This window comes from Hemiscyllium ocellatum, chromosome 19 (genome assembly GCF_020745735.1).
Source record: "Hemiscyllium ocellatum isolate sHemOce1 chromosome 19, sHemOce1.pat.X.cur, whole genome shotgun sequence".
NCBI classification, from domain to species: Eukaryota; Metazoa; Chordata; class Chondrichthyes; order Orectolobiformes; family Hemiscylliidae; genus Hemiscyllium; species Hemiscyllium ocellatum.
Window position 1 is genome coordinate 17,427,949 of NC_083419.1, and position 27,349 is coordinate 17,455,297.

At 46.5% G+C, this 27,349-nt stretch overlaps 1 protein-coding gene across 1 annotated transcript in view; it reads left to right on the forward strand.

Annotated features, from left to right (window-relative positions):
* The window catches only part of btbd11b (BTB (POZ) domain containing 11b), a 111,938-nt gene extending 84,589 nt beyond the window's left edge, over positions 1–27,349 (forward strand). Inside the window, exons 7-17 of the mRNA XM_060839714.1 lie at positions 2,261–2,362; positions 5,852–5,945; positions 11,209–11,344; positions 11,627–11,847; positions 15,032–15,213; positions 18,631–18,736; positions 19,187–19,289; positions 21,699–21,789; positions 23,524–23,592; positions 25,271–25,384; positions 26,489–27,349. Of these exons, the coding sequence (XP_060695697.1) occupies positions 2,261–2,362; positions 5,852–5,945; positions 11,209–11,344; positions 11,627–11,847; positions 15,032–15,213; positions 18,631–18,736; positions 19,187–19,289; positions 21,699–21,789; positions 23,524–23,592; positions 25,271–25,384; positions 26,489–26,698 (1,428 nt within the window). The 3' untranslated portion in view covers positions 26,699–27,349. The remainder of the gene's footprint in view (positions 1–2,260; positions 2,363–5,851; positions 5,946–11,208; positions 11,345–11,626; positions 11,848–15,031; positions 15,214–18,630; positions 18,737–19,186; positions 19,290–21,698; positions 21,790–23,523; positions 23,593–25,270; positions 25,385–26,488) is intronic.

The window sequence follows — 27,349 nt, forward strand, 5'->3', positions numbered from 1 at the left end:
TTTAAAGTGTCATCTGGAAAGGAAGTGCCTCCAGCAGTGCAGTACTCCTTCAGCACTGCCCACTCATTGACCACACTCCTGCAATGTGTATGAGAGATGTTTTACTGTATTAACAGGTCTATGTAACTGGACATTGTTAATTATCAGTGCATTTATGATAAAAGGAAGGAGGTCCTCCAAAAGCTCAAAATATTCTGCACCTGAATATCCTGTAAATAGCAAGTATGTGATTTATTGGGTGGGGCTGTGTTAGTTTCCATCTGTCGGACCCGATGTCTTTATGGATTAATTAATTAATTAATATTTAAGGTGCACATGGTTGTACCACCCTTTCCCTCCACTCTGATGTGTAATTTCTGATTGCAGTTATTGAATGTATGCACTGGTTTTGCCACCTGTTTCTACCATTGACAAGGATGGAATTTTGCTGTCGGAGAATGTTACAGTGTAGATGAAGACCACTTTGGCAATGCAGGTTCTTAAAGAAAATCTTGCATTTATGTGGCAACTTCACAACCCACGAACATCTCAAAGTACTTTACAGCCAATAAGTGTTTGTGAAGTCCCTCTTGTAATGCTGGAAAGAGCTATATCAGGCTTTTTCCTGTATATGTATTTGTCATATGTATGCAATGTTATCTGATTTCCTTTTAAATGTTATAACTGAGTCTGCTATGTGTGGGGTCTTGCTGTATACCCATTGGCCATTGCATTTGTCACACAAAACAACACATCAAAATAATTCATTTGATGAGATGCCTTGTGTTAGAATTCAAGTTCTTTCCTTCCTTTCTTAAGTCCTTTTTGTTCTTCTCTGTAAACATCAGCACTAATATAAAATACATGTCAAAGATGTTTCCATGCTATTAGCAGTTACCAACTATAATTAAGCCTTTCTGTATTTTTGTGGTTTTTGTGTGTGTGTGTGTGTGTGTGTGTGTGTGTGTGTGTGTGAGAGAGAGAGAGAGAGAGAATGTGTATATGTAGTGATGTAAAGTATTTACTTTATTTTAAATATAATTTATCTTTGAGGTTGGAATTTGAGTTAGTGGTATGTGGGTTTTGGTCTGCATGTTTGAGATGGTTTAATGATTAATTTGTTGATATTTTTGTAGCCATAGTGATTTAGTTATAAAAAGCTAACAACAATCTGAGAGAGAAAGAGTTCTTGAAGATTTTTAAAAACAAGACAATGCTGGAGAAATTCAGCAAGACTGGCAACGTCAGAGAGACTTGGAGATAACATTTTGATACTGGATTTAAAACGTTATCTCTGTTTCTGTCTCCGTAAATGGTGCCAGACTTGTTGAATTTCTCCAGCATTCTCTGGGTTTCTGTCAGATTTCTAGCTTCCATAGTTTTTTGCTTTTATTTGAGTTATTAGAGGTTGATGGGAAACTGTTCTGATTGGGAGTGTTTACAATTGAGAAAAATAGACAGTTGTGCATTCAGCTTTCAGTTTAAAAGGCCAGAAAATGGTTTGTTGATTTTATTCTAATTAGGGGAAATATCTCTAACTTGGAGAAAAGCTCTTGGATTTCAGTTTGGCAGCTTTGTAGAAATGTTACCTTAACCTGGATGTGTGAAATAGTTTGCAACTGTTAAGAAATACTTTACTTCAGTGTAAGAAGTTTAATTTTAAAGTTCCAGATCAGAAGTATTTGGTTACGATTCTGAAGAGATATTTTGATGCTAAGAAAAGCAATGCTCAGTTGTAGGAAGTATTGAAGAAAAAGCCATCAGATTCTCAAGACTAGGGAATTGAAGCCACAACTCTGTGTTTGATAGAAAGAGAATTCTCTCTGGTGTTTGAGTATTGTAAAGAAGTGCTGTTCAGATTAATTGGATTTTAATTTACCATGTGTTTCAAAATCTTTAAACTTATATCGTATTTAAATAACTTTTCTTCTGTTATTAACTTGTTTTATTGTTAAAACGAAAGCTGTAGCATCATTATCTTTGTGTTTCAGTGAAAGACCATTTCGTTAACACCAGGGGAAAAAAAAACCAAAGCATGATCCATTAAGTCAGATTTTAGTTTGGGATCTAACTTGTCCAGTTATAAAACCAACTGGGATCAGAACAGCATATTGCAGTCTGTACTCATGCTTGTACCTGTATGTACATTGGTGTGAGTTGTGTGTTGGAGCATGTATGTATTGGTGTGCAATTTCCTGTATGCAAACATCAGTTGGAGTGTGTGTGTGTGTTAGTGTACGTAAACTCAGTCTGACTTGGTAACTTGTTCTATGTGCTGCAGGTTCCCGGCCCATCTCTCAAGTACCCGTCTATCCCTTTGGAGACACGACACTGGACTGCTCTGACCCTGGCTGTGCTACATGGTCACATTGCTGTAGTTCAGGTAATCCACGTCAATCATCAAGTGCTGCCACTTATCTAAAGAGGAATATTAATGATCAGTAACTAAATCAGGCAGAAAGTCCTGTAGTCTGTGTCATTGAATATTTTCCGATGGTCAGTGCAGGCTGTAAAATAAATGTAGAGGTTCTGAAAATCTCACTCCATTGCAGCAAGACATAGCTCAAGACAAGAAGGATTTTCAATATTTTGTACACCTTAACTTCAGGTTTGTTTGCACAATCTTGCTTCATTTAAAGGATGTGGTATGGCCATTACCTGACCTTTTTGTTTTCGTTCCTTCGTGGGATTGCATTTACTACCCATCTGTCATTGTTCCTGAATCTGAGTGGCTTCTTAGGACCATTTCAGAGGGCAATTGTGAGTCTGGAGTCACATGTAGACTGGACCTGGTAAGAACAGCAGTTTCCTTCCCCAACAGACATTAGTAAAAACCCATCTGATTCCCAATAATCAATAATGGCTATACTGTGACAATTAGGCTAGCTTTTAATTTATTATTTTTGATTCAAATATCCCCATCAGCCAAGTGGGATTTTAAACTGTTCCCAGATCATTAGCTTGAGGTTCAGGATTACTAATCTAGGGAAAGTACCACAAGTTATCACTTTCCTGATCAGCTGTAACAATGTTAAAATCTTTATTTAATACACGAAAGTAAATCCTCCTTTCCTGGCACAATGGATCAGACTAAAACCCTCCAGCAATTTCTCCACACACAGGCTCACCCTGTGAGAGACTTCACACTCCGAGTGCAGAGTCTGTCAGTTGATTTTATTGATACCTTGCCAACAGTGCGAACAGGACTTGCGTTTGCAAACTGGTTTCAGGAAGAGAGGATTTAGTGTTCAAGGCAATTTAAAGAAGATTTTGCTGAATAGCTTCTCACTCAGGGACCTGGATCAGATTTCAGCCTCAGCTGAAAGGGGGAAGTGAGGAGTCACTATGCAGACTGGGTGTTATCGTTACAACTCAGACCACAATTTGTAGAGCTTTGAGACAGAACCTGCTGTGACGCCTTCAGAGGAGGGTAATATTGACAACTTGCCACCTTTAGGTATTGAGAGGAAGCCACATGTAGGCCACATTGGACATTTTGATTTCTCTGTATTCATTGCTCCCTGCGGCCGACTCTTCCCCCATGCTCCTGAACACCCACCTTGCTCTGGTGCCTGACTAACCCTAATAGTCCCCCCAGTGTTCCTGAAATCCCCTCCGAACTTCTGACCCTACCTTCTGCTCTTCAAACTCCCCCACCATCACCAATAGGAGAAAGTGTGGACTGCAGATGCTGGAGATCAGAGTCAAGAGTGATGCTGGAAAAGCACAGCAGGTCAGACAGCATCCAAGGAACAGGAGAACTGATGTTTCGGGCATAAGCCCTTAATCAGAAATTAGGCTTATGGGTGGGGGACTGAGAGATAATATGGGAAGGGGGTGAGGCTGGGGGGAAGGTAGCTGGGACTGCAATACATAGATGAAGGTGGGGAAGAGGTGATAGGTTGGAGAGGAGGGTGGAGCAGATAGATGGGAAAGATGATGGATGGGTCAAGAGGGCGGTGCCGAGTTGGGACTGGGATAAGGTGGGGGGGGGGAAGCGAAATGAAGAAACTGGTGAATCCACATTAATGCCGTAGGGTTGCAGGGTCCCAAGGCAGAAGGTGAGGCATTCTTCATCCAGGTGTTGGGTAGTTAGGGTTTGGTGATGGAGAAGGCCGAGGACCTGCACGTCCTTGGTGGGAAGGGGAATTGAATTGTTCAGCCACTGGGCACGGGGGTTGGTTGATGTAGATGTCCCAGAGATGTTCTCTGAAACGATCCGCAAGTTGGCGTCCCATCTCCCTGATGTAGAGGAGGCCACTTTGGGTGCAACGGATACAGTAGATGACATTAGTGGAGGTACAGGTGAATTTGTGTCAGATGTGAAGGGATCCTTTGGGGCCTTGGATGAAGGTGAGGGGGTAGGTGTGGATGCAGGTTTTGCACTCCCTGCGATGGCAGAGGAAGTTGCCAGGAGTGGGCTAAGGGCCGGTGGGGAGTGTGGACCTGATGAGGGAGTTGCGGAGGGAAGGTTGGTGGGTGTAAGGTGAGCTTGGGGGGGGGGGGGGTGCGTTCTGTCTTTGTTGCATTGGGACGGATGGGGTTCGAGGGTGGCGGTGCAGAAATTGGTCATCCTGGGAACAAATATAGTGGAGACGGAGGAATTGGGAATAAGGGATGACATGGTGGGAGGAGGTGTAGTCCAGGTAGCTGTGGGAGTCCATGCGTTTGTAGTAGATGTCCGTGATTAGTCTGTCGCTGGAGAGGTCCAGGAAGTGAAGGGAGGTGTCCGAGGTGGTCTAAGTGAATTTGAGGTTGGGGTGAAAGGTGTTGGTGAGGTTGAACTGTTCAATCTCCTCGTGGGGCACGAGGTAGCACTGATACAGTCATCGATGTAACAGAGGAAAAGATGGGAGATGGTGCCAGTGTAGCTGTGAAAGATCGACTGTTTCACATACCCGACAAAGAGGCAGGCAAAGCTGGGGCCCATGTGGGTGCCCATGGCTACCCCTTTAGTTTGGAGGAAGTGGGAGGATTGGAAGGAGAAGTTGTTAAGGGTGAGGACCAGTTCAGCCAGACGGATGAGGGTGTTAGTGGAAGGGTACTGGTTGGGACGATGCTAGAGGAAGGAACGGAGGGCTTGGAGACCTTCGTCGTGGCAGACAGATGTGTGTAAGGACTGGTTGTCCATGGTGAAGATAAAGCATAGGGGGCCAGGGAAATGCAAGTCTTGGCGGAAGTGAAGGGCATGGGTGGTTTCCCGAAAGTAGGTGGGGAGTTCCTGGACTGAGGGGGGACAGGACAGTGTCAAGGTAGGCAGAGGTGAGTTCAGTGGGACAGGAGCAGGCTGAGACAATGGGTCGACGGGAAAGGCAGGTTTGTGAATCCTGGATAGGAAGTAGAATTGGGCGGTGCGGGGTTCACGGAAGATGAGGTTGGAGATTCCCAGACATGATGAGGTGAAAGGTCTGGGATATGATGGTTTGGTGATGAGAGGTGAGTTCATGGTCAAGGGGGCAGTAAGAGGCCGTGTCTGAGAGTGGGCACCTGGCTTCAGCGGTGTAGAAGTCAGTGCGCCAAATGACCAGAACATGCCTCGACCCCCGTCCCGCCCCACCTTCACAATGATAGTGTTTCATTCCTGGAACCATTTCTAGTAAACCACCTCTGCACTCTTTCCACAAGAGACTAACCAGCAGATATATGATAACTAGATGGCTGCATTTAGAGATGTACATTATTACTGGAGGAATTGAAAATAAAAAGGCCTTCGCAGTCAGTGTTAAAATGCAGGTTTCTCAAAACGTCAACCAGAAGATATTTTCTAATCAACTCGTTCTGAGATGTTATTGCACGCCTCTGGAGCAGGTGGGACTTGAACCTGGGACTCCCAGTTCAGGAGTTTTAACAATTTTCTCCTCTTCTCCTGCAGTTGCTGCTCGATGCTGGTGCGAATGTCGAAGGCTCTGTCGGACAAGGGGGTGAGAATTACTCTGAGACCCCATTGCAGCTAGCAGCCGCAGCCGGTGAGTGACTTGGGAATACTGTAGGTCTTGGAGCATTCCATCAGTGGCACGTTCCTCCAAATCCACAGCTCGAGAACTCAAATGGTTGGGGCTTTTATCAAAATCGGCACATTTGTCAGAGAATCCACTCGGAATTGGCTGATAGGATGGATACCCTCGTGGGAGAGAGTAGAACCAGGGGACAGAATTGGAAAAAAAAGATGTCTTCCCATTTAAAATGGAAGTGAAGAGAAATTCTTTCCAAGACTTGAGTTGTTGAAACTCTAGTGAAGATAGGTTGTTGAATATTTTGAAGGCAGGAGATTCTTGGTTAATAATGGAATGCAGTGGCAGTGGTTGAGGGAGGTGTGATGGTGTTAGGCAGGAGAGTGGATTTGAAACCACGAACGGATCAACTGCAACTGTCTTGAATGGCAGAGCAGGCTTGACGGGCCTAGTTCTAATTTGTGTCTTCATAATCTCGGTTCCCAGCTCCTATCTTCAGAAGCCTCATTGCTGGTGTTCAGAAGAGAGTTGATTCCTGGAGTTCAGAACCTAACGGCCTGATTGCATGATGACGTTTTTCTACGTAGATGTCCTGCAGAAAGTAGACAGTCAGATGTGATTCCGCAATTGGTCAGAACTTGCTCAGCAATCCAGAGTTGCTGCACTAACAACAGAATTTAAGATAACCATCAAATGTGTAACAGGGCTTCGCTAAAAACAGCACACGATCATGATCTTATTTCATGAAAGAATTAAATTCAAGACTTCTCTTTTCTTTTAAATGACCCATGAGCTTGGGAGCCTAGAGTGTCCCATTTCTTCCTCCATGGCAATGCCTTTGCCAATTAGGTGTGGTACTGGACGGGCTTATGCCTGAAACGTCGATTCTCCTGTTCCTCGGATGCTGCCTGACCTGATGCGCTTTTCCAACACCACACACTCTCAACTCTGATCTCCAGCATCTGCAGTCCTCACTTTCTCCCAATCAGGGATCAGTTGGAAACTAACAGTAAACTGTTCAGAGACCATGGGGTAGATTGCCCCAGCACTGGCTGGCAAGCAGCAACGCAGTAGGTGGCAGACTCCGGCAGTCGGGCTGGCTATCTGCTTCTTTGAGGTAGAATCAGAAAATGCTGGAGAAACTAAGCAGGTCTAGCAGCATCTGTGGAGAGAGAGAAACCAAGTTAGTGATTCGAGTCAAATGAGACATTTCTTAGGAACAGAAGGAGGTAGAAAAGGGATGGGCTTTACACCTTTGAAAGGAGAGGAAGTTCAGAAGGGGAGGTCACCGAGAGGTTAGAGGATGGGGATATTACATTTCAAATGTTACGGCCATTCACACTCACTCTAGTGTTTTGTTTTCTTCACTACAACCGTTACCATCTCCTTTTGCATTTTGTTACTTATGTTTGTTACTTATGTGAATATGATTTAGTGACCAACCACCACGTTAACTAATTTAAATAAAATATGACCTATCGAGTTAGGAATTTAACTTTATCGTCATCAGGGATTGTAATCATTTTCAAATCTAAAAATGCAGAAATGGCACTGCGTTCTTCGGTCTTGCGATTTTATCTTTCTTCCAAGGGTGGAATAGTCTGTATCCTGCTCTGACATCCTGGTGTTCCTCCAAGAACATGCAACAGAAGCAGGAATAGATCATTTGATGTCTTAAGCCCTGCTCAACTGCTTAATATAATCATTCTATTTGATTGTGGTGTTAACTTGCCATTGTGATGCCTATAACATAAGTCTTCCTTATCAATCAAAAATCTGTCTGATTCAGTGTTGAATAAATTCAATGGTCAAATGTCTCCAATACTGTCTTTTTTAAAAATCCATTTGTTGGGCGTGGGTGTCACTGGCTGGGCCAATGTTTATTGCCTGTCCCTAGTTGCCTTTGAGAAGGTGAGGGTTACCTACCTTCTTGAGCTGCTGTAGGTGGACCCACAATACCCTTAGGGAGGGAATTCTACAATTTTGACCCAGCGACAGTGAAGGAACGGTGATATATTTCCAAGACAGGATGGTGTGTGGCTTGTAGGTGGCAGTGTTCCCATGTATCTGCTGCCCTGGTCCTTCTCGATAGAAGGTGCTGTCTGAGGATCTTCAGTGAATTCCTGCAGTGCAGCTTGTAGATAGTACATACTGCTGCTGCTGAGCATCAGTGGTGGAGAGAATGGATATTTATGGAGTGGTGCCAATCAAGCGGGCTGCTCTGTCCTGGACAGTGTCAAGCTTCTTGAGTGTCGTTGAAACTGCACCCATCCAGGCAAGTGGGGAGTATTCCATCACACTCCTGACTTGTGCCTTGTAGATGATGGACAGGCTTTGGGGAGTGAGGAGATGTGTTACTTGCTGCAGTGTTCCTTGCATCTCACCAGCTCTTGTAGCCATTGTGTTTATATGATTAATCCATTTGAGTTTCTGGCCAATGGTAACCCCTCGGCTATTGATATTTGGGATTCAGTGATGCAAACAGCATTGAATGTCAAAGGGCAGTGGTGAGTTTGTCTCTTATTGGTGATGGTGATAGCTTGGCATTTGTGTGGCGTGACTGTTACTTGCCACTTGTCAGCCTAAGCCTGGATATTGTCCAGATCTTGTGGCATTTGGACATGGACTGCTTCAGTATCTGAGGAGTTGGAATGGTGCTGAACATTATGCAATCTTTGGTCAACATCCCCACTTCTGACCTTAAGATGGAGGGAAAGTCACTGATGAAGCAGCTGAAAATGGTTGGGCCTCGGACACTACCCTGAGGAACTGCAGAGATGTCCTGGAGCTGAGGTGACTGATCTCCAACAACAAAGCTCTGTTATGTGCCAGGTATGACTCCAACCACTGGAGAGTTTGCCTCCTGATGCCCATTGTTTCTAGTATTGCTAGGACTCCTTGATGCCACACTCACGCAGGCTCAGTGTCGAGGGCTGTCACCTTCACCTCACCTCTGGAATTCAGCTCTTTTGAACCAGGGCTGGAATGAGGTCATTGGCTGAGTGACCCTGTTGGAACCCAAACTGGGTGTCACTGAGCAGGTGCTGCTCGATAGCATATGCTGACACCTTCCATCACTTTACTGATGATCGAGAGTAGACAAATGTGGCATTAATTAGTCCACCTATTTGAATACCGAACATACCTAGGCAGTTTTCCATATTGTCAAGTGGATACCAGTGTTGTAACTGTGCTGGAACAGCTTGGCTAAGGGATCGGCAAGTTCTAGAGCACAAGTTTGGAGAAGAACATTCCAAAGACTTAAGAACTGCTTGGACAACAAAAAAACCTGCATCATCTGTGTCAAAAGGGAGACAACTTATTCATAAAGCATTCCCTTTTGTCCTGATTCCATTTGAGAGTAAACTTGCATCAACCCTTCAAAGCCCCCTCAGAATCATAAATATTTCAGCTCTGTATCTTGATGCACTGGAGCCTATTGCTTGTTTAAGTCATGTTCCTAATGTTTGTTGTTTTCTGGTCAATCACATTTTTATGGTTTTCTTTTTGTCTGTCTTTTGTGTATTATTTTGTTCATTCGCTCCCACCCATCTCTCTTGGTGGGTCAGTGCTGAGGGAGTGCCGCGCTGTCGGTGGGTCAGTGCTGAGGGAGTGCCGCACTGTTGGAGGGTCAGTGCTGAGGGAGTGCCACGCTGTCAGAGGGTCAGTGCTGAGGGAGTGCCGCACTGTTGGAGGGTCAGTGCTGAGGGAGTGCCACGCTGTCAGAGGGTCAGTGCTGAGGGAGTGCCGCACTGTCAGAGGGTCAGTACTGAGGGAGCACCACGCTGTCAGAGGGTCAGTGCTGAGGGAGTGCCGCACTGTCGGAGGGTCAGTGCTGAGGGAGTGCCACGCTGTCAGAGGGTCAGTGCTGAGGGAGTGCCGCACTGTCAGAGGGTCAGTACTGAGGGAGCACCACGCTGTCAGAGGGTCAGTGCTGAGGGAGTGCCGCACTGTCGGAGGGTCAGTGCTGAGGGAGTGCCGCACTGTCGGAGGGTCAGTGCTGAGGGAGTGCCGCACTGTCGGAGGGTCAGTGCTGAGGGAGTGCCACGCTGTCGGAGGGTCAGTGCTGAGGGAGTGCCACGCTGTCGGAGGGTCAGTGCTGAGGGAGTGCCGCACTGTCGGAGGGTCAGTGCTGAGGGAGTGCCACGCTGTCGGAGGGTCAGTGCTGAGGGAGTGCCACGCTGTCAGAGGGTCAGTGCTGAGGGAGTGCCGCACTGTCAGAGGGTCAGTGCTGAGGGAGTGCCGCACTGTCGGAGGGTCAGTGCTGAGGGAGTGCCGCACTGTCGGAGGGTCAGTGCTGAGGGAGTGCCGCACTGTCGGAGGGTCAGTGCTGAGGGAGTGCCGCACTGTCGGAGGGTCAGTGCTGAGGGAGTGCCGCGCTGTCGGAGGGTCAGTGCTGAGGGAGTGCCGCGCTGTCGGAGGGTCAGTGCTGAGGGAGTGCCGCACTGTCGGAGGGTCAGTGCTGAGGGAGCACCACGCTGTCGGAGGGTCAGTGCTGAGGGAGTGCCACGCTGTCGGAGGGTCAGTGCTGAGGGAGTGCCACGCTGTCAGAGGGTCAGTGCTGAGGGAGTGCCGCACTGTCAGAGGGTCAGTACTGAGGGAGCACCACGCTGTCGGAGGGTCAGTGCTGAGGGAGTGCCGCACTGTCGGAGGGTCAGTGCTGAGGGAGCACCACGCTGTCGGAGGGTCAGTGCTGAGGGAGCACCACGCTGTCGGAGGGTCAGTGCTGAGGGAGTGCCGCACTGTCGGAGGGTCAGTGCTGAGGGAGTGCCGCACTGTCGGAGGGTCAGTGCTGAGGGAGTGCCACGCTGTCGGAGGGTCAGTGCTGAGGGAGTGCCACGCTGTCGGAGGGTCAGTGCTGAGGGAGTGCCGCACTGTCAGAGGGTCAGTACTGAGGGAGCACCACGCTGTCGGAGGGTCAGTGCTGAGGGAGTGCCGCACTGTCGGAGGGTCAGTGCTGAGGGAGTGCCGCGCTGTCGGAGGGTCAGTGCTGAGGGAGTGCCGCGCTGTCGGAGGGTCAGTGCTGAGGGAGTGCCGCACTGTCGGAGGGTCAGTGCTGAGGGAGTGCCGCACTGTCGGAGGGTCAGTGCTGAGGGAGTGCAGTTGTGTCTGAAGGGCTCGTTAAATGCAAGGTTTTTTAAAAATCTTTTTTCATGGGGACAGGCAGCCTGCAGTGCTACATCACCCATCACTCACTGGTTTATATTGAAACTGTCAGACTGGAATCATTAACTGGACACAGCTTTGTTCTGACAGGACAAATGTGTTGGGGTTTCAGGTAATTTTGAACTTGTGGATATACTCCTGGAGCGGGGAGCAGAGCCGATGATTGGGACGACATGTCGGAATGGCTTCTCAGTCACTCCACACGGTGACATGAGTGCGTATAGCCAGGCTGCTGCTCATGGCCACAGGTAACTGGGGCATGGGTGGGGTGGGTGTGTGGGGTCAGCACCTCTCACTGAGGGGATGGGGGTGCACGAGCATTCAGACAGAGAGGAGCAGAGGAGCGGATGGGTAAATATGGGGCTGAACTGCTCTCGGTGGGCACTGGTTTGGATCAGATACAGTGAGGTCCAGTTTATCCAGCTTCCTAGTTTGCTTGAGGTTTGCATGTTTGGGGACTGCCATCACCCACCATTCCTTGGAATCACTCATGAGTGTTATTCCTGGATTTTCGCATCCTGCCTGTTTAGAAATGTGTTTCGGAAATTGCTTGCCCACTCGGAGAAGGAAACGAGGAACGTATTGTCCCTGGAGGAGATTCTGGCCGAGGGGACAGATCCCGCAGGGTTGACCTCAAATTTCACAGGCTCCAACCGGAGCAACAAGGCCCGACTGAATGTCCTGAGGGAGGCCGTGTATCACAGCTCTGAGCATGGATACGTCGACATTACCATGGACATCAGGGGCTCTGGTAAGTGTGTATGTGTGTTTCCCTCTTTCTCCGTCCCCCATCTCTGTCCTCTGTCTGTTTCTTGCTACCTGTCTCTGTGTCTTTGTCTCACTCTCTGATTGTGTAGTCTCCTGTATCTTGTCTGTGTGTCTCTTCTGTTTTTGCCGCTCTCTACCTGTGTGTGTGTGTGTGTGTGTGTGTGTGTGTGTCTCTCTCTCTCTTTTTCTATTTTTGTCTCTCTCATTTTCTGTCCATCTCTCCCTTCTGTCTCTGTCTGTCTCTTTCTTTCTCCCTTATTATATTTCGCTCTCTGTCTTTGCTCTCTTTTCTATTGCACTCCTCTCTTTTCTCTCGCCTTCTCGCCCTCTCCCCCTTTTTCTCGCCCTCTTCCCCCTTTCTCTTGTTTTTTCTCTCTTGCTTCTTTTCTCTCTCTCTCTCTCTCTCTCTCTTTCTCTCTCTCTCTCTCTCTCTCTCTCTGTCCTCTTGTCTGTCTCTCTTTCTCTCTCCTCCTCCCGTCCATCCATGTTAAATTCCAGAAGGATGAAGAATATGACTTTTTTTTTCTCCACAATAATTGTGATGTGTTTTGAGAGGCTCTCTGATGTTGCTGTGCAAATGTAAGCTCCTTGGATACCCTGTGGCTTTTCCCCCAGACGCGAGCTCAGAATTTCTGAGAGTTTCCTGTTTCCTATCATGTATTGCTATTTCTTTTTTCCCAAGGTAATTACTTAGCATAAATATTTACAAAAAATACCATTACAAATTGACTGCTACAGAAAGGACACTAAAATTCCATTTTTCTCCATGTTCCGACCCCAAGGTGCTGCAATACAATTTGAATGCTTTTCATCTTTATCGTGTTCGTTTCATGTCATTTATTCAGCCCGACGGCAACACGTTTCAAATTGAATATTACAGAAAGTGAAATAAAATTGAATTTTTCTTCATGCATTTGCTTGAAGCTCATTGGTCTTTCAGTCCAAAGAGTTGGCCTTGACCAAGTGCCGCAGACTTGGGTGGCATGGTGGCTCAGTGGTTAGCACCGCTGCATCACGGCGCCAGGGACTCAGGTTCAATTCCAGCCTCAGGTGACTGTCTGTGTGGAGTTGGCACGTGCGCGTGAGTTTCCTCTGGGTGCTCCAGTTTCCTCACACAAAGGTGTGCAGCTTAGGTGGATTGGCCTTGCTAAATTGTCCGTAGTGTCCAGGGATGTGCAGGCTAGTTGGATTATCCATGGGAAAATGCAGGGTTATAGGGATGGGGTAGACGTGAGAGTCTGGATGGAATACTCTTTGAAGGGTCCATGTGGAACTCAATGGGCCGAATGGCCTGCTTCCACACTTCCACTCTACGACTGGCACATCCTGAGGTCTAGGACTCAGGGATACACTAACTTTGGGGCAACAATGGGTAAAGGTCACAATCTGAGGTCTTTCAAGCCCTTGTGCACTGAGGGACTGGGACTTGAGTCCTTCCATTGGATGTCGGAGCTTGCAAATTGCCACTGTGACCTGCCTTGTTGCCTTGCCGACAGCTTCTGACCTTGAATTGAATTGAATGATTTATTGTCACTTGTATTATACAGTGAATAATGCCGTAAAATACAGTGAAAAGTTTCGCCTGTTGCCACAATCCAGTGCCATTTTGAATAGTTTAACAATAAAAAGATACATTGAAAGAGAGTCGACCTTCGTTCTGCCATCACTGCCCTGACTCCTGGCCGTGTCTCCCGCTTTAGTGGCTGCTGTGGGGAAGCCAAATGGCCAGCTCATCCTTGGGCCTATTGAGGCCTTAAAAAAAACATCAAGCAACTGATTCCCATGCCAATTGGTGGTGTCAGGCATCAGAGTGCCTGTCAGAGGTATTCCATCCAGATCAGACAGTCTCCTCTCATTCCTCCTCTTCCTCCCCCACCACCATCAAGCCAGGCCTCGCAAACTGGGCCCCTCCCTCCTCATAGCCAGGCCCCACCAGTTCCTTGGACTTATCCGAGGTCCAGCCTCTGTGAAGCCAAACTGCCCCCACATTGCAGGACTCACTGTAGAGTGGCTACCCCTCAACCCTGACTTTGCTGGGATGACTCAATCGATCAGTGGCTGTTTAAGGTAGAACCTCATCCCCAGATTTGGTCAGGGGTGGGGCAGAGAGGTGTGGTGTGGTTTAAGGGTATGGGAGGTATTGGTGGCCTTGCTCTAAGCCTTGCCAGATGCTAAATAATGTCCTTCAGGGAAGGTAACTGCCCTCTTGGTAATTAGGGTTCGGCAAAAAATGCTTCCTGACCAGCGGCACCCTCATCCTGTGAATGAATAAAGAAAAAAAATAGCTACCACCTTCTTCAGGAGCAAATAAAGATTGGCAACAAACAGTGGCCCAGTTAGCAATACCCACATCCCATGAACAAATCGAGAAAAGCCCGCCCCTCACTATGATGCTGTTTAGAAATGCAGGGTTTGAATGTTTGAACATGGTGACAGATTATAGAACCATAAAATTTTACATGACAGAAGAAGACCATTCAACCTATAGGGTCTGTCCTGAAAGAGCTACCCAGCTAGGCCCACTCTCCAGCCTTATCTCTGTAACCTTTAAATTCATCATTTTCAAATATGTATCCATCTCTGTTTTGAAATCTTCTCTGGAATCAGCCTCCTCCACTCTCCCAGGGAGCTTGGTCCAAATTCTAACAAGTAGGTTTGATTCTCTATTGTGTGGAAACAGGCCCTTCAGTCCAACAAGTCCACACCGACTCTCCAAAGAGTAACCCACCCAGACCCTTTTCACTGACTAATATACCTAACACTATGGGCAATTTAGCATGGCCAATTCACCTGACCTGCACATCCTTGGACTATGGGAGGAAACCAGACTGGCCCGAGGAAACCCACGCAGACACAGGGAGAATGTGCGAACTCCACACAGACAGTCGCCCAAGGCTGGAATTGAACCCAGGACCCTGGTACTGTGAGGCAGCAGTGCTAACCACTGAGCCACTGTGCCACCTCTGACATTTCTCCACATCTCCCTCCTAGCTCTCTTGCTGACCATCCTGAACCCCTAGTTACTGACGTGGGAAGCAGTGGAAACAGAATAGCTTCCTTTACCCAGTCAAAGTTGTTTGTAATTTGGATGAATGGTTTGCGAAAGGTGGTGTTGCCTGTCATGCAGTGCTGTAATGTGTACCTGGAATGCTGCCTTTGTGTCTCAGGTGTCCCGTGGAACCTGCACTCATGGTTATTATCCCTGAACACGGCATTCCTGCAACACCGCAGACTGGTCATCCAGTGCATCCTGAAGGAGTTCAACACCATCAAGGAGGAAGAGTACAGTGATCAGGCCCTCCTCCTTCAGGGTCTACCACTCCTGTTTCAGATCCTGAGAGCCAGCAAGGTAACACCTTACCACCTGTTCAAAACTCCAACAATGGGCATTGTTTTATGTGTAGTAAGCTAATGGGCTTGTATCCAGGCGAATGTATAGGGATGGGCTTGTATCCAGGCTAATGTATAGAGATGGGCTTGTATCCAGGTTAATGTATAGGGATGGGCTTGTATCCAGGCTAATGTATAGGGATGGGGGAAAGTGAGGACTGGAGATCGGAGTCAAAAAGTGGGTGCTGGAAAAGCACAGCTGGTCAGGCAGCATCTGAGGAGCAGGAGAGTCGATGTTTTGAGCATGAGGTCCTCCTCATCAGGAGTGTTTTTCCAGCACACTATTGTATAGGGGGGCATGGGTTCGAATCTCACCATAGCAGCTGGTGGTCTTAAATTCACCCAAAATTGGAATTTTGATCCTAAAAGCTAAATTAGTGACAACTGTGTAATCCTTGTCGATTGTCACGAAGTCCTGTCTGGTTCACTTCGTGCCCTTTTAAAGAAGGCATCTACTCTTCTTACCTGGTCTGGCCTACACGTAACTCTACGCTCTGTATTGATTCTTAACTGTTCCCTGAAATGGCTGAGCAATGCCTTCAGTTCAGGGGCATTTAGGGGTGGGCAGCAAATGCTGACCCGGCCACACAGACCACATCCTCTGTGAGAATCATTCAGCACTCGAACCTACAGTCAGGTGTAAACCTTACCAGAAGCACATTAAAGAAGACTGTAATTTCTTTCACTGGACTTCCAAATTATGCAGTCATTGCTGACCAGTCAGCAAAAAGATACACGATGAGAGCAGGCTTCAGTTGGTGGGAAATGAGGCTATTTGGCTCATCCTTCCTGAGTCAGCTCTCTGCCAACTGTCCGATTACTTCAACAAACAAAAACGGAAAGTGCTGCAAATACTCAACGGATCTGACAGCATTTGCAGAGCTGTGGGGAGAGAGACAGCAAGAGAGAGTGGATAGACTGAATGGGGAGGTGGGTGATGGAGTGGTGTATTACTCGTTGTCTCCCGATAGGGAAGTTTGGCCAGCATTTCACTCACTTTAAAATGAGGAGACACCCCACCTTGGGGAGATCATCCTTCCACCCTTGGTAATAGGAAATCCCACCGAAACTATAGACAATACTCCAGATGCTCTCACTACTGCCTTGTATAGCTGCAACAATGCTTCCCTACATTTATACTCTATTCCTTTAGCAATAAATGCCAAAATTCCACTTGCCTTCCTTATTGTCTGTTGTACCTGCGTACTAAGATGGCACATAGTCATACAGCACAGAAACAGACCCTTCGGTCCAACTCGCTCATGCCAACCAGGTATCCCAAACTAAATTAGTCCCACTTGCCTGCTTTTGGCCCTTTTCCATTGGAATTTTCCCTATTCATGTATCTGTCGGGATGTCTTTTAAATGGTGTAACTGTACCTGTTACCAAGGGTGGGAAAGATCACTCTCACCTTGTAAAGAATGCACTCCCCACACCACCCTATTGCACGCCTCCTGGGGTGGGATGTCTCCTCATTTTAAAGTGAGCAAAATGCTGACCAACTTCCCCATCGGAGGACAACAAGCAACGCGCGCATGCACGCTCACTCTCTGCAGGTACTGTCAGACCTGAGTACTTGGTGAAGGAAATTACTGTATTCTTTCATGTGCTCCTGGTGAGGTTTATACCTGACTGCAGGTTCGAGTGCTGAATGGTTCTCATGGGGGATGTGGTCAGCACGGCTGGGCCAGCATTTGTTGCCCATCCTTACCACTGCCTCTGGTAGTTCATTCCATGCACAAACCGCCCTCTATGTGAAAATGTTCTCCCTCGGGTTCCTTTTAAATCTTTTCCCCCCTCACCTTAAAGCTATGCCCCCTAGTTTTGGACTCTCCCATCATTGGAAAAAGACCCCCCCCCCCTTCGTATACTCCAGTGAAAAAAGTGCCAGCCTATCCAGCCTCTCCTTATAAATCAAGCCTCCATGCCCAGCAACATCCTGGTAAATCTCTTTTGAGACTTTTCCATTTAATAATATCCTTCCTGTAACAGGCGACTAGAACCTTCCACTGTTCTCCAAAGGTTGCCTCACCAGCATCCTGTACAAATGCAACATTACATGCCAACTCTTGTACTCAATTGTCTGAGCAATGAAGGCAAGTGTGCTAAATGCCTTCTTAATCACCCTGTCTCCCTGACGCAACTTTCAAAGAACTATGTACCTGAGCCCCTAGGTGTCTCTGTTCAACAACAGTCCCCAGGGCCCTAGTATTATCTGTATAAGTCTTGCCCTTGTTCGTCTTATCAAAATCAATACCTCATATTTATCTAAATTAAACTACATCTGCCACTCCTCAGTCTATCCATCCAGTTGATCAAGATCCCTTTGTAACCTTAGATAGTCTTCACTGTCAACTATACCACCAATTTTAGTGTCATCTGCAAACTTAGTAACCATGCCTCCTAAATTCTCATCCAAATCATTTATATAAATGACAAACACGAGTGGACCCAGCTGGTGTGGAGTACTGCTGATCACAGCTCTCCAGCCTGAAAAACAACCCTTGTCCAACAAAGTTTGTCTCCAACCGTCACGCCAATTTTCTATCCAATTCCCTAAATTCCATGTGACCTAACTTTACTAACCAGTCTACCATGTGAACCCTTGTCAAAGACCTTAATAAAGTCCATGTCGACTATGTCTATTGCTCTGCCATCGTGTATCTTTATGGTCATGTCCTCAAAACCTCAATCAAGTTTGTGAATGATGTTAGTGAACCTAGATCTAAATTACCCATTTTTATTAACTGAATTGGCAGGATTTGAATCTTTATTCCCAGATCATTACCCTGAGCCTCTGGATTGGTAGTCCACTGACATTCCCTCAACTCCACCATCTCCTGGTGTTCGTGTGGGTGCAAACACTGGGGGAATGGGAATTGGTCTGCATTTGGGAATGCGCTGCAGGCATTTGGGTGAAGTTCAACAAAGGTGAAAGGATTGAGGTGGGCAGTGGGTCATTGAAGCAGCCAAGTCGCAAGGATAAGCAGCAGATGAGCTGAGGCAGGCATTGTTATTGAGGTAGGTGAAAGTGAGGACTGCAGATACTGGAGATCAGAGTTGAAAGTGTGGTGCTGGAAAAGCACAGCGGGTCAGGCAGAATCCGAGGAGCAGGAAAATCAACATTTTGGGCAAAAGCCTGATGAAGCTCTTACTGATGAAGGGCTTTTGCCTGAAATGTCGGTTCTTCTGCTCTTCAGATGCTGCCTGACCTGCTGTGCTGCTCCAGTAGCACACACTTGATTGTTATGGAGTTGAAAGGAAGCTGAGTTGGTGATTGAGTGTTAAAGTGTCATTGGTGCTCAGGATACGATACATCTTGCAATCTATCTACAATCTTGGTCACTGTCTCTTCTGATTACCCTTTAATTTCAGAATGAAGCAATCAGTCAGCAGTTGGCAGGGATTTTTGTCCAATGTTATGGTCCTTATCCAATTCCCAAGTTTACAGAGATCAAACGGAAGCAGATTTCCCGGCTAGGTACGTTCTGAGTTTGCTGCTTGTGTTACAATTTAACTCTGAATTTTGTATTGCAATGTAACCCTGTGTTTCAGTTCGAGATTACCCTGCACTTTGTGTTGTAGTAAGTGTCCTGCATTTTGAGTTTTAAGATGTCAAAGCCTCATTATCTGTTGGGATTGGGGCATAGACTTCCCATGGATAACGCAAAACATGGACATTGCTATGATGTAACTCTGCGCTGTACCGCGTGGTCAGACTAGGTGATTCATTGGGGAAAAGTGAGATGGGGTCTGGGGCTAAATTCATGAGTAAACGGCTGCACAGGATAACAAGGAGTGAATATATAACCCTGTGATTCTGTTATAATTTAATCTTGCACTTTATGTTGTAATGTGTTTGAGTTCATGTTGCGAGGTAACCTGCTGAGTTTTGTGTTATGATTTAATATTGCATTTTGCCTCTGTCCAGATCCTCACTTTCTGAATAACAAAGAGATGTCGGATGTTACATTTCTTGTGGAGGGGAAACCGTTTTATGCTCACAGAGTGTTACTGTTCACTGCCTCACCCAGGTAAACTGTTCCCCTTAAAATGTTCTCTGCTGTGGGTGAGGTGAGTGAGTGGCTGGCTGGAGGAGCGATGTTTTAACAAGAGTGTGTATGGATCACCTGCCCCCAGGATTCCCAATCACCAACAACAAGTGACACCAATAAACCTCAGTTCATGGTCAAGTTGACCAAGGGGCTTCATACAATAGGACAAAAACATATATCTGAAACTGAGCCAGGTGACCCAAAAACATGGTAGAAAAGGTGACATTCAGGAAGGATTTGAAGGAGGAGAAAGCAATGAAAAGAGGGATCCAGCATTATAAAAATATCCTGATACCTGACATTGGGTGAGAGCTGGGCAAAGATTATAAATATCATTAGTGGAAGGGACATGTATAACTCAGCAAGGTAGATGCATGAATTGCATAGCTGTAAACCAAGTAACCAGATTGTTGGGCGATTCTGAGACTGTTGGGAGATTCAGAGCTGTATAAATCTGCAAACAGGCTGGGGGTGTGTCTGGGGAGGATGGTGGCGGGGGGGGGGGGGGTGGTGTGGGGGAGTGTAGGGGTTGCTTGATCCTAGTTCAATTATCTAATTTAATCTCCATGGGGAACGGAATCCCAGTGGGTTTCAGCAAGTATTCTTTTGCAATCTGCCTGTCCTTCAGATAGTCTTCGATGTAGTTCCACATGAAAGGCTCTTACAGTAAGTAAAAGAGTGGTTGTTCTTGAAGGTGGAGTTAGCAGAAAGAAGGAAATGAGCTGTAACTAGTTAGTGAATGAATACAGGCTGGGGAGCATCTTAGAAATCAACACTGGGGCAATACGTAGAATGGAGTGTCTCAGCAATTAATACTGGGGGAAATATACCATGTGAAGACATGTTGTATTTGGAAATGTCAAATGGCCCATTGTGCCCCAACAGATTCCTGTAGTTGGGTGAGTTTCATGTTCTATGCTGGGATTGTATTTCCCATATTGAACACCTACCTGCAAGTTCCTATCCACTGTTCTTGAGTCAAAATCCTGGAATTAATTGCCTAATGGCATTGTGGGCCAACCTACAGCACATAGACTACAGCGGTTCAAGAAGGCAGCTCACCACCACCTTCTCAAGGGCAATTAGGGACGTGTAATAAATGCTGGCTAAGCCAGCGACGCCCATGTCTGAAGAGTGAACAGAAAAAAAACTTCATTCTCTCTGGTGTTTTACTAATTGTGTGTTAATGAAAACATTGGGCAGAATGTAATCACACTCTGGGTATGGTGTGAATACAGGCGAGGGGAGGGTGGGATGGGTGTTGGCAGCTGGGAAAGTGCTGGCCAACACATGTCAGAATGTATCCCTGATCCAGCTGCAAGGTGATGAATTGCCAATCTGCATGTTCAAATCCCAATTAGGAGAGAGCTCACCAGCATTTCTCCTGTGGTAGGGTGCACAGCCCCCCACCCCCCCACCCCCCACCCCACCTCGAGCGGAGGCTGCAGCTTAGTGCAGGCAGTGCCCCTGTGGGAGTCACTCCTCAACAACAGGGTCATAGAGTCATACAGCATGGAAACAGACTTGTCCGTGCGGATCAGTTTTCCCAAACTAAACCAGCCCCATTTGCCTGTGTTTGGCCCATATCCCACTAAATCTTTCCCATTCATGTTCCTGCTCAAAAGTCTTTTAAATGTTGCAACTGTATCTGCATCTATCACTTGCCCAGGCAGTTCAGTCCACATATGTGCCACCCTCTGTGTGGAAAAGTTGCCCCTCAGGACCCCTTTAAATCTTTCCCCTCTCACCTTCAACCTATGCCCCCTAGTTTCAGACTCCCCTACCCTGGGGAGAAAACCTTTTGCTTTTCACCCTATCTATGATCCTCATAATTTTATAAATCTCCATTAGGTCACCTCAACCTTCTACATTCCGGTGAAAAAAGTTGCAGCCTCTCCTTGTAACTCAAACCCTCCAGCCATGGTAACGACCTTGTAAGTCTTTTCTGTGCCTTTTCCAGTTTAACAATATTTCCTGTAGCAGGGTGACCAGAACTGTATGCAGTACTCCACAAGGGGCCTCACCAATGTCCTATACAACCGTAACATGACGGCGCAACTCCTATACTTAGTGCTTTGACCAATGAAGGCGAGCGTGCCAAATGCCTTTCTCACCATCTTCATCTACCTGTGACACCACCCTCGTCTCTCCTAGGGGTTTCACTGATAGCAAAGATCCAAGCACTGCCATCTGATCAATTTCTCCTCTGATCAGCTTTCCTTGTCTTAACTATTTATTAGCATGCCCTCCTCCCACCTGCCTCAGCAATGCCTCCCTCTGCTTGTGGGGTTTTTCTTTAAGGATAACCTGCCTGGAGCCAGATTTGCATTAGCCTTGCTGTGAGCTGCTTTCTATCAAACTAACTCAATCTGATCTGTGTGCCTTTAGGTTTAAGACGCTACTTTCAAGCAGGATGTCCTCAGACAATTCATCCAGTATTTTCATCGAAATTGGCCACATAAAGTACAACATATTTAAGGTAACCAGAACACCAATAAACAGCTGTGTGCAAAATGCTAACGCAGGCAGGTAGTCAGCTGAAGGATGGAGCTAGGTAATAGAGACTACCTGGATCGGTCTGCAGAGAGCAAGTATGGACTCAATAAGCCGAATGGCTGCCTCCTGTGCCGTAATGACTGCACACAACTACCGAAGTCCATTCAATCCACTGCTGTGATTGTCTCTTTGATAAATTGTGCCTCTTCCCAACTCCCAGTTTCTCTCCCATGTAAAGATCACATTGCGGGGAATACTGAGCTCTGAATTATATCCAATTTCTGTGATCACTACCTCGTGTCACTATCTTTCAGCTGCATGTTGCTTCTAGCTCCCGTTCCTTATGACACCTCCATTGCTGTGCAAAACACCATGCCCTTGTGGCCCAATGGTATATCTCTCACATGCTTTTTAAAAAAATATTTATCTATTTTTCTGATCAACCAGCTCAGCGATATTATTACACACCTCTGGAACAGGTAGGACTTGAACCTGGGCCTCCAGGTGTAGGGACATACTACTGTGGAGAAAGTGAGGATTGCAGAGGCTGGAGATCAGAGTCGAGAATGTGGTGCTGGAAAAGCACAGCAGGTCAGGCAGCATCTGAGGAGCAGGAAAATTGACCTCTCGAGCATAAGCCCTTCATCAGGAATGAGCCCTGATGAAGAGCTTACACTTGAAACGTCGGTTCTCCTGCTCCTCGGGTGCTGCCTGACCTGCTGTGCTTTTCCAGCACCACACTCCCGCCGCTACCATTGTGCTACACGAGGGTCCCATAACATTTTGTTAAACTTTAAATTTTTCATCCATAGGGGCACACCAGCCTGCATTTGTTGCCCATCCCTGACTGCACTGTTTGAGGCTGTTGGTGAGTTGCCACCTTGAACTGCTGCAGTCCATTTATAGCGACACAATTCCTGTGGGTGCCCTGGGAAAGGTTGACATTGGACCGTGGAAGCAGGGAGCCTTTCGAGTCTGCCCCACCTTTTTAATAAAATCAGAAGTCACACGACACCAGGTTATAGACCAACAGGTTTATTTGAAATCACAAGCTTTCGGAGCGCTGCTCCTTCGTCAGATGAGGTGATTGGTGCAGTCCAATTTTCTTTCTGGCTTATGAGACTCTCCATAACCCTTTCTATCAAACATCTATCAGCTTGAAACAAAATACTGCAGTGCTGGAAATCTGAAATGGAGAATGCTGGAGAAACTCTGGCGGCCTCTCTGGAGAGAGAAACAGAGTCAATGTTTTGAGTCTGGTATGATTCTTCTTCAGAGTAAATGTATAATGTTGAAAGGGGGACTGCCAGGCGGTGATGTTAGTGGGTAGGAGCCAGTTGTCTGAAATGTTGCATTTTGTAGATGAACCAACTTTCAAGAAGAGAGTTAAAAATCACACAACACCAGGTTATAGTCCAACAGGTTTAATTGGAAGCACTAGCTTTCGGAGCGCCGCTCCTTCACCAGGTGATAGTCACCTAATGAAGGAGCATCGCTCCAAAAGCTAGTGCTTCCAATTAAACCTGTTGGACTATAACCTGGTGTTGTGTGATTTTTAACTTTGTACACCCCAGTCCAACACCGGCATCTCCAAATCATGACTACTTTCAAGAAGAGAATGTGTGTATGTGTAATTTCATACTTCAACATATGGCTTGGGCAGCACTTACCATCTCATTCCAGCTGTTTAATCTTTCTAAATGTTTTTCTTCTGCAGATGGTGATGCAGTATCTTTACTATGGAGGTACAGAGACCCTGCAGATTAGAAACAGCGATATATTAGAGGTGGGTTGAATTTTACACTGATTAAATCTGGGTTTCTTTGCTGGGCCCAAGTGAAGCCCAGGGAAGCTAGAATTCTCTTTGGTGTTTCAGAATTTCCTGTTATTATTTTCAATGCATGCAGGACAGGGCTGTATGGGCTGGGGTCATGTGATCTTTCAGCACAAATCTTTTACTATTCTTGAAATGGGAACAAGGCGGCCATTCAGTAAGATCATGGCTGATCTGGTTGTGATCTCATTTTCACTTTACTGCCTGACCCCATTGCTCTGAGCTCCTTTCTCTTTCAAGAATCTGTCCTCTCAGCATTGATTATAATCAGTGAATCCCACTTTCACTGCTCTCTATGGAAGAAGATTGCAAAATTCATTTATCATCATCTTCAACGGGCAACCTGTTATTTATAACTTTGCCCCCTCTTTTTAGATTTTAGGAGAAGCATCCTCCCGTCATCTACCCTGCTATTCCCCTCAGAACTGGAGTTGGTTAGCTCACTTGGCTGGATAGCTGGTTTGGGATGTAGAGTGAGCCCAACATCCCTCTGTCGGCTGATGAAGCTCTTGTCTTCTCAACGTTGCCTCTCACCAGAGCTGTGGTGACCCTCAGACTAAACCTCCACCAGTCATCTCTCGCTAATGAGAGAGCAGCCCTATGGCCCCTCTGGGACTTTGGTGATGACTACTTGGCCCTCAGAACTTCGTGATTCAGTAAACTCAGCTCTCTTAGTCGTAAAAGCCAATGGGCCAAAGCTGCTCCCAATACAATTACCCCCTTCATCTCGGGAATCAGCTGAGTAAAGTTTCTCTGAAATGCTTCCAATGCAAGCACATCCCTCAAGTGTGGAGACCAAGAAATGTACACAGTTCTCGAAGTGCTGTCCCACTAATGCCCAGTACAATTGTAATAAGACATTCCTACCACTGTCATCTCCTCCTCCACGCACACCCACCATGCCAGAATAAAGAAATTCTGTTCGCTTTATAATTTTTTTTTGTATCTGCATGCTGACCTTTTGTGACTAAGTGTACAACCCCACTCCAATCCCTCTGTATTACAGTATGCAGCAGGCTCTTCATTTATTTTTCCTGTCAAAATGGACAATTTTATTTTACCACATCTGCCAAATTTGTGCCCACTCATTTCATTAGAGCAGTCCACGTTCCAATCCTGGTGTGTATGGACGATATCCAGGCTTGGGCTGATACATGGCAAGGAACATTTGTGCCACAAAAATGTCAGGCAATGACTATCTCCAACAAAAGAGAATCTAACCATTGTCCCTTGTCATTCATTGGCACACCAGAGACTAACTGATCTAGCCATATAAATACATTAGCTACAAGAGCAAGTCAGAGGCTAGGAATCCTGCAGTGAGTAACTCACCTCCTGATGCTGCCAATGCCAGTATGTTATATATGTCATACGTGTCTGTGTGTGCGCGTGTGTGTGCGCGTGTGTGTGTTCCCTGGTGAGACCCTTTGCTCAGCCTGAAGTTGAATCATACTTCAGTTTCTTTGCTACTTTTCGGCTTTGCTCACATCTAGTCAAAGTCCAACTAATGACCAATTGCTGCTTGAGTATTTTTAAATATTGCTGTTGAGAATGTACCTCCAGTGATTTTTGTCAGGTTTTGAACTTTATTGACGCTGACGGTGACAGCCACCTCATGTTTCTGTTCCAGTTGTTATCAGCAGCAAAGTTCTTCCAGCTTGAGGCTTTGCAGCGACACTGTGAGCTCTTATGTACGAAGATTATCAATGTTGACAACTGTGTGGAAATGTATAATCACTCCAAGGTGAGAGTAATTTCCCAAACTCCACCCCTCACTCCTGCACACTCCCACTCTCTTGCGCTCCTCCACGTTTGTTCTCTCATCTTCTCACTCACTCTGCTCTCACTTGTTCTCATTTGACTATTCTCTCGCTCTCTCTCTCTCGGTCCCAATCTTGTGCTGTCTCCCTTCCTCACTTTCTCTCGCTTCCTTGCTACTGCTATTGCTCTCACTTGTCCTCTCTTGTGCTTGCTCTCCTTCTCACACTCTCACTCTCTTGCCCTCCTGTGCTCTTCTTTCACTCTGTATCTGTCTCTGACACTCTCTCACTCTTCCTCTCACTTAGTCTGACACATTCATTGCTCTCTTTGCACTCTCTCTCACACATCCTCTTTCTCATTTGCTGTTTGTCTCCCTAGCTCTTGTCTCATTGAAACTTGCTGTTTCTACCTTGTTGTCTTTCTCATGTTTTCTCACTCTCACTTTCTTTTCTCCCTCTTTGTCTTGCTCTGTCTGTGTGTGTCTCTCCCTCTCTTCCCTCCACCCTCCGCCTCACTCTCTTGCACATTTTTCTCACATTCTATCCCAGGTGTGCTCTCATTCTTTCTCTACTGTGTTCTTACTCTCATTTTCACTTTCTTGCACTCTCCTTTTCCTCCTCTCTCTCTCTCTCTCTCTCGTGTCTCTGTTGAGAACGGTGGGGTGTCAAAAGTCTATATGTGAAACCTGAAGCTGTGCTTCCAGAGGATTCTGCAGGGATAGTGCCTCCTGGGGTCAAAGTGTGGGAGCAGGAGGAGGAGCCGTTCAAGGGTTTTCTCTGCATTGTGAAGGGGTGGAATAGAGTTCAAGAGGGGAGTGTAATTCCACCAACCTAGATGTAGAGGGCGATTGTGGTCAGCCGTGCCGAAGGCTACAGACATGCTGAGAATGATGAGGAAGTGAGAGTTGGGAATCGCCACATTTGTGATGGCCATCATTTGTGTCACCGATAAGAGCTGTGCAGACCAGAAACTCATTTAGAGAGTGTCACGGGAGAAGACCAACACAATCAGGCTTGGGGATGGGTTGACACTTTGCAAAGGTAGTTACCATTTTCCGGCTGACTGTGTTTTATTTGTCTTTCTGCAGTTTGTTGGAGCTGCTCACCTTTCTGCGTTCTGTGAAGGACACTTCCTGAAGAATATGGTCTCTCTAATGGACAATGAAGCTTTCAAGCAATTACTGTACTCCCCTGTGGAGGAGTCACAGGGACATGATGTGCTGCATGATTTAGAGACTGCACTGGCAGCAAGAATCCAGTCAATACACCTGTCAACCTCAAAGGGATCCATCGTGTGACCCAGGCATATCGTTGACCTGTTTGGTTTCAGACGTTGTTGTTTAAGCTTCGGGTCTGATGAAAAGTAACTGCATCTTGCTAAGAGGTGTGGGAGCAAGTAACAGAATTGGGATGGGTTCCATTGCAGCCCTCTGTGCTCTCCCTTTCACTCTGTACAACATACTCTAAGTGTCTCTCCAAGGTCCCCCATCAACCTCCTTTAGATTCACAGCCAGCAAAAGCACATTTACTCAGCTCCTGAAGAAACAAGCACTTAACAACAGTTTGGTGCAGCAACAAGGGATTAGACCTTGTCTTGGACACAGCGGTCTATCTCTTAACCTGTTTCATATTCACTGTGAAGCCATTGCCGAGAAAGAGAGAGGGATGGCGGTCAGGACAAGTCAGGAAGTGTCTGGCACTTTCTGTGTATGAGGTGGTTTATAAGTGAAGGATGAATATTCAGAAACTGAAGTGTTTCCTCTGGACTCAGAACCATGCACCAGCCTAGACCAGCTCAGCACAAATCGAAGGAGTTAGTGGTATGATAGTAAGGTCACTGGACAAGTAATCCAGAGGCCCAGGCTGACGTTGTACCGTCACTGGTTCAAATCCCACCATGGCTCTAATGGAATGTGGATTCAATCAATTAATAAAAATTATTTAATAAA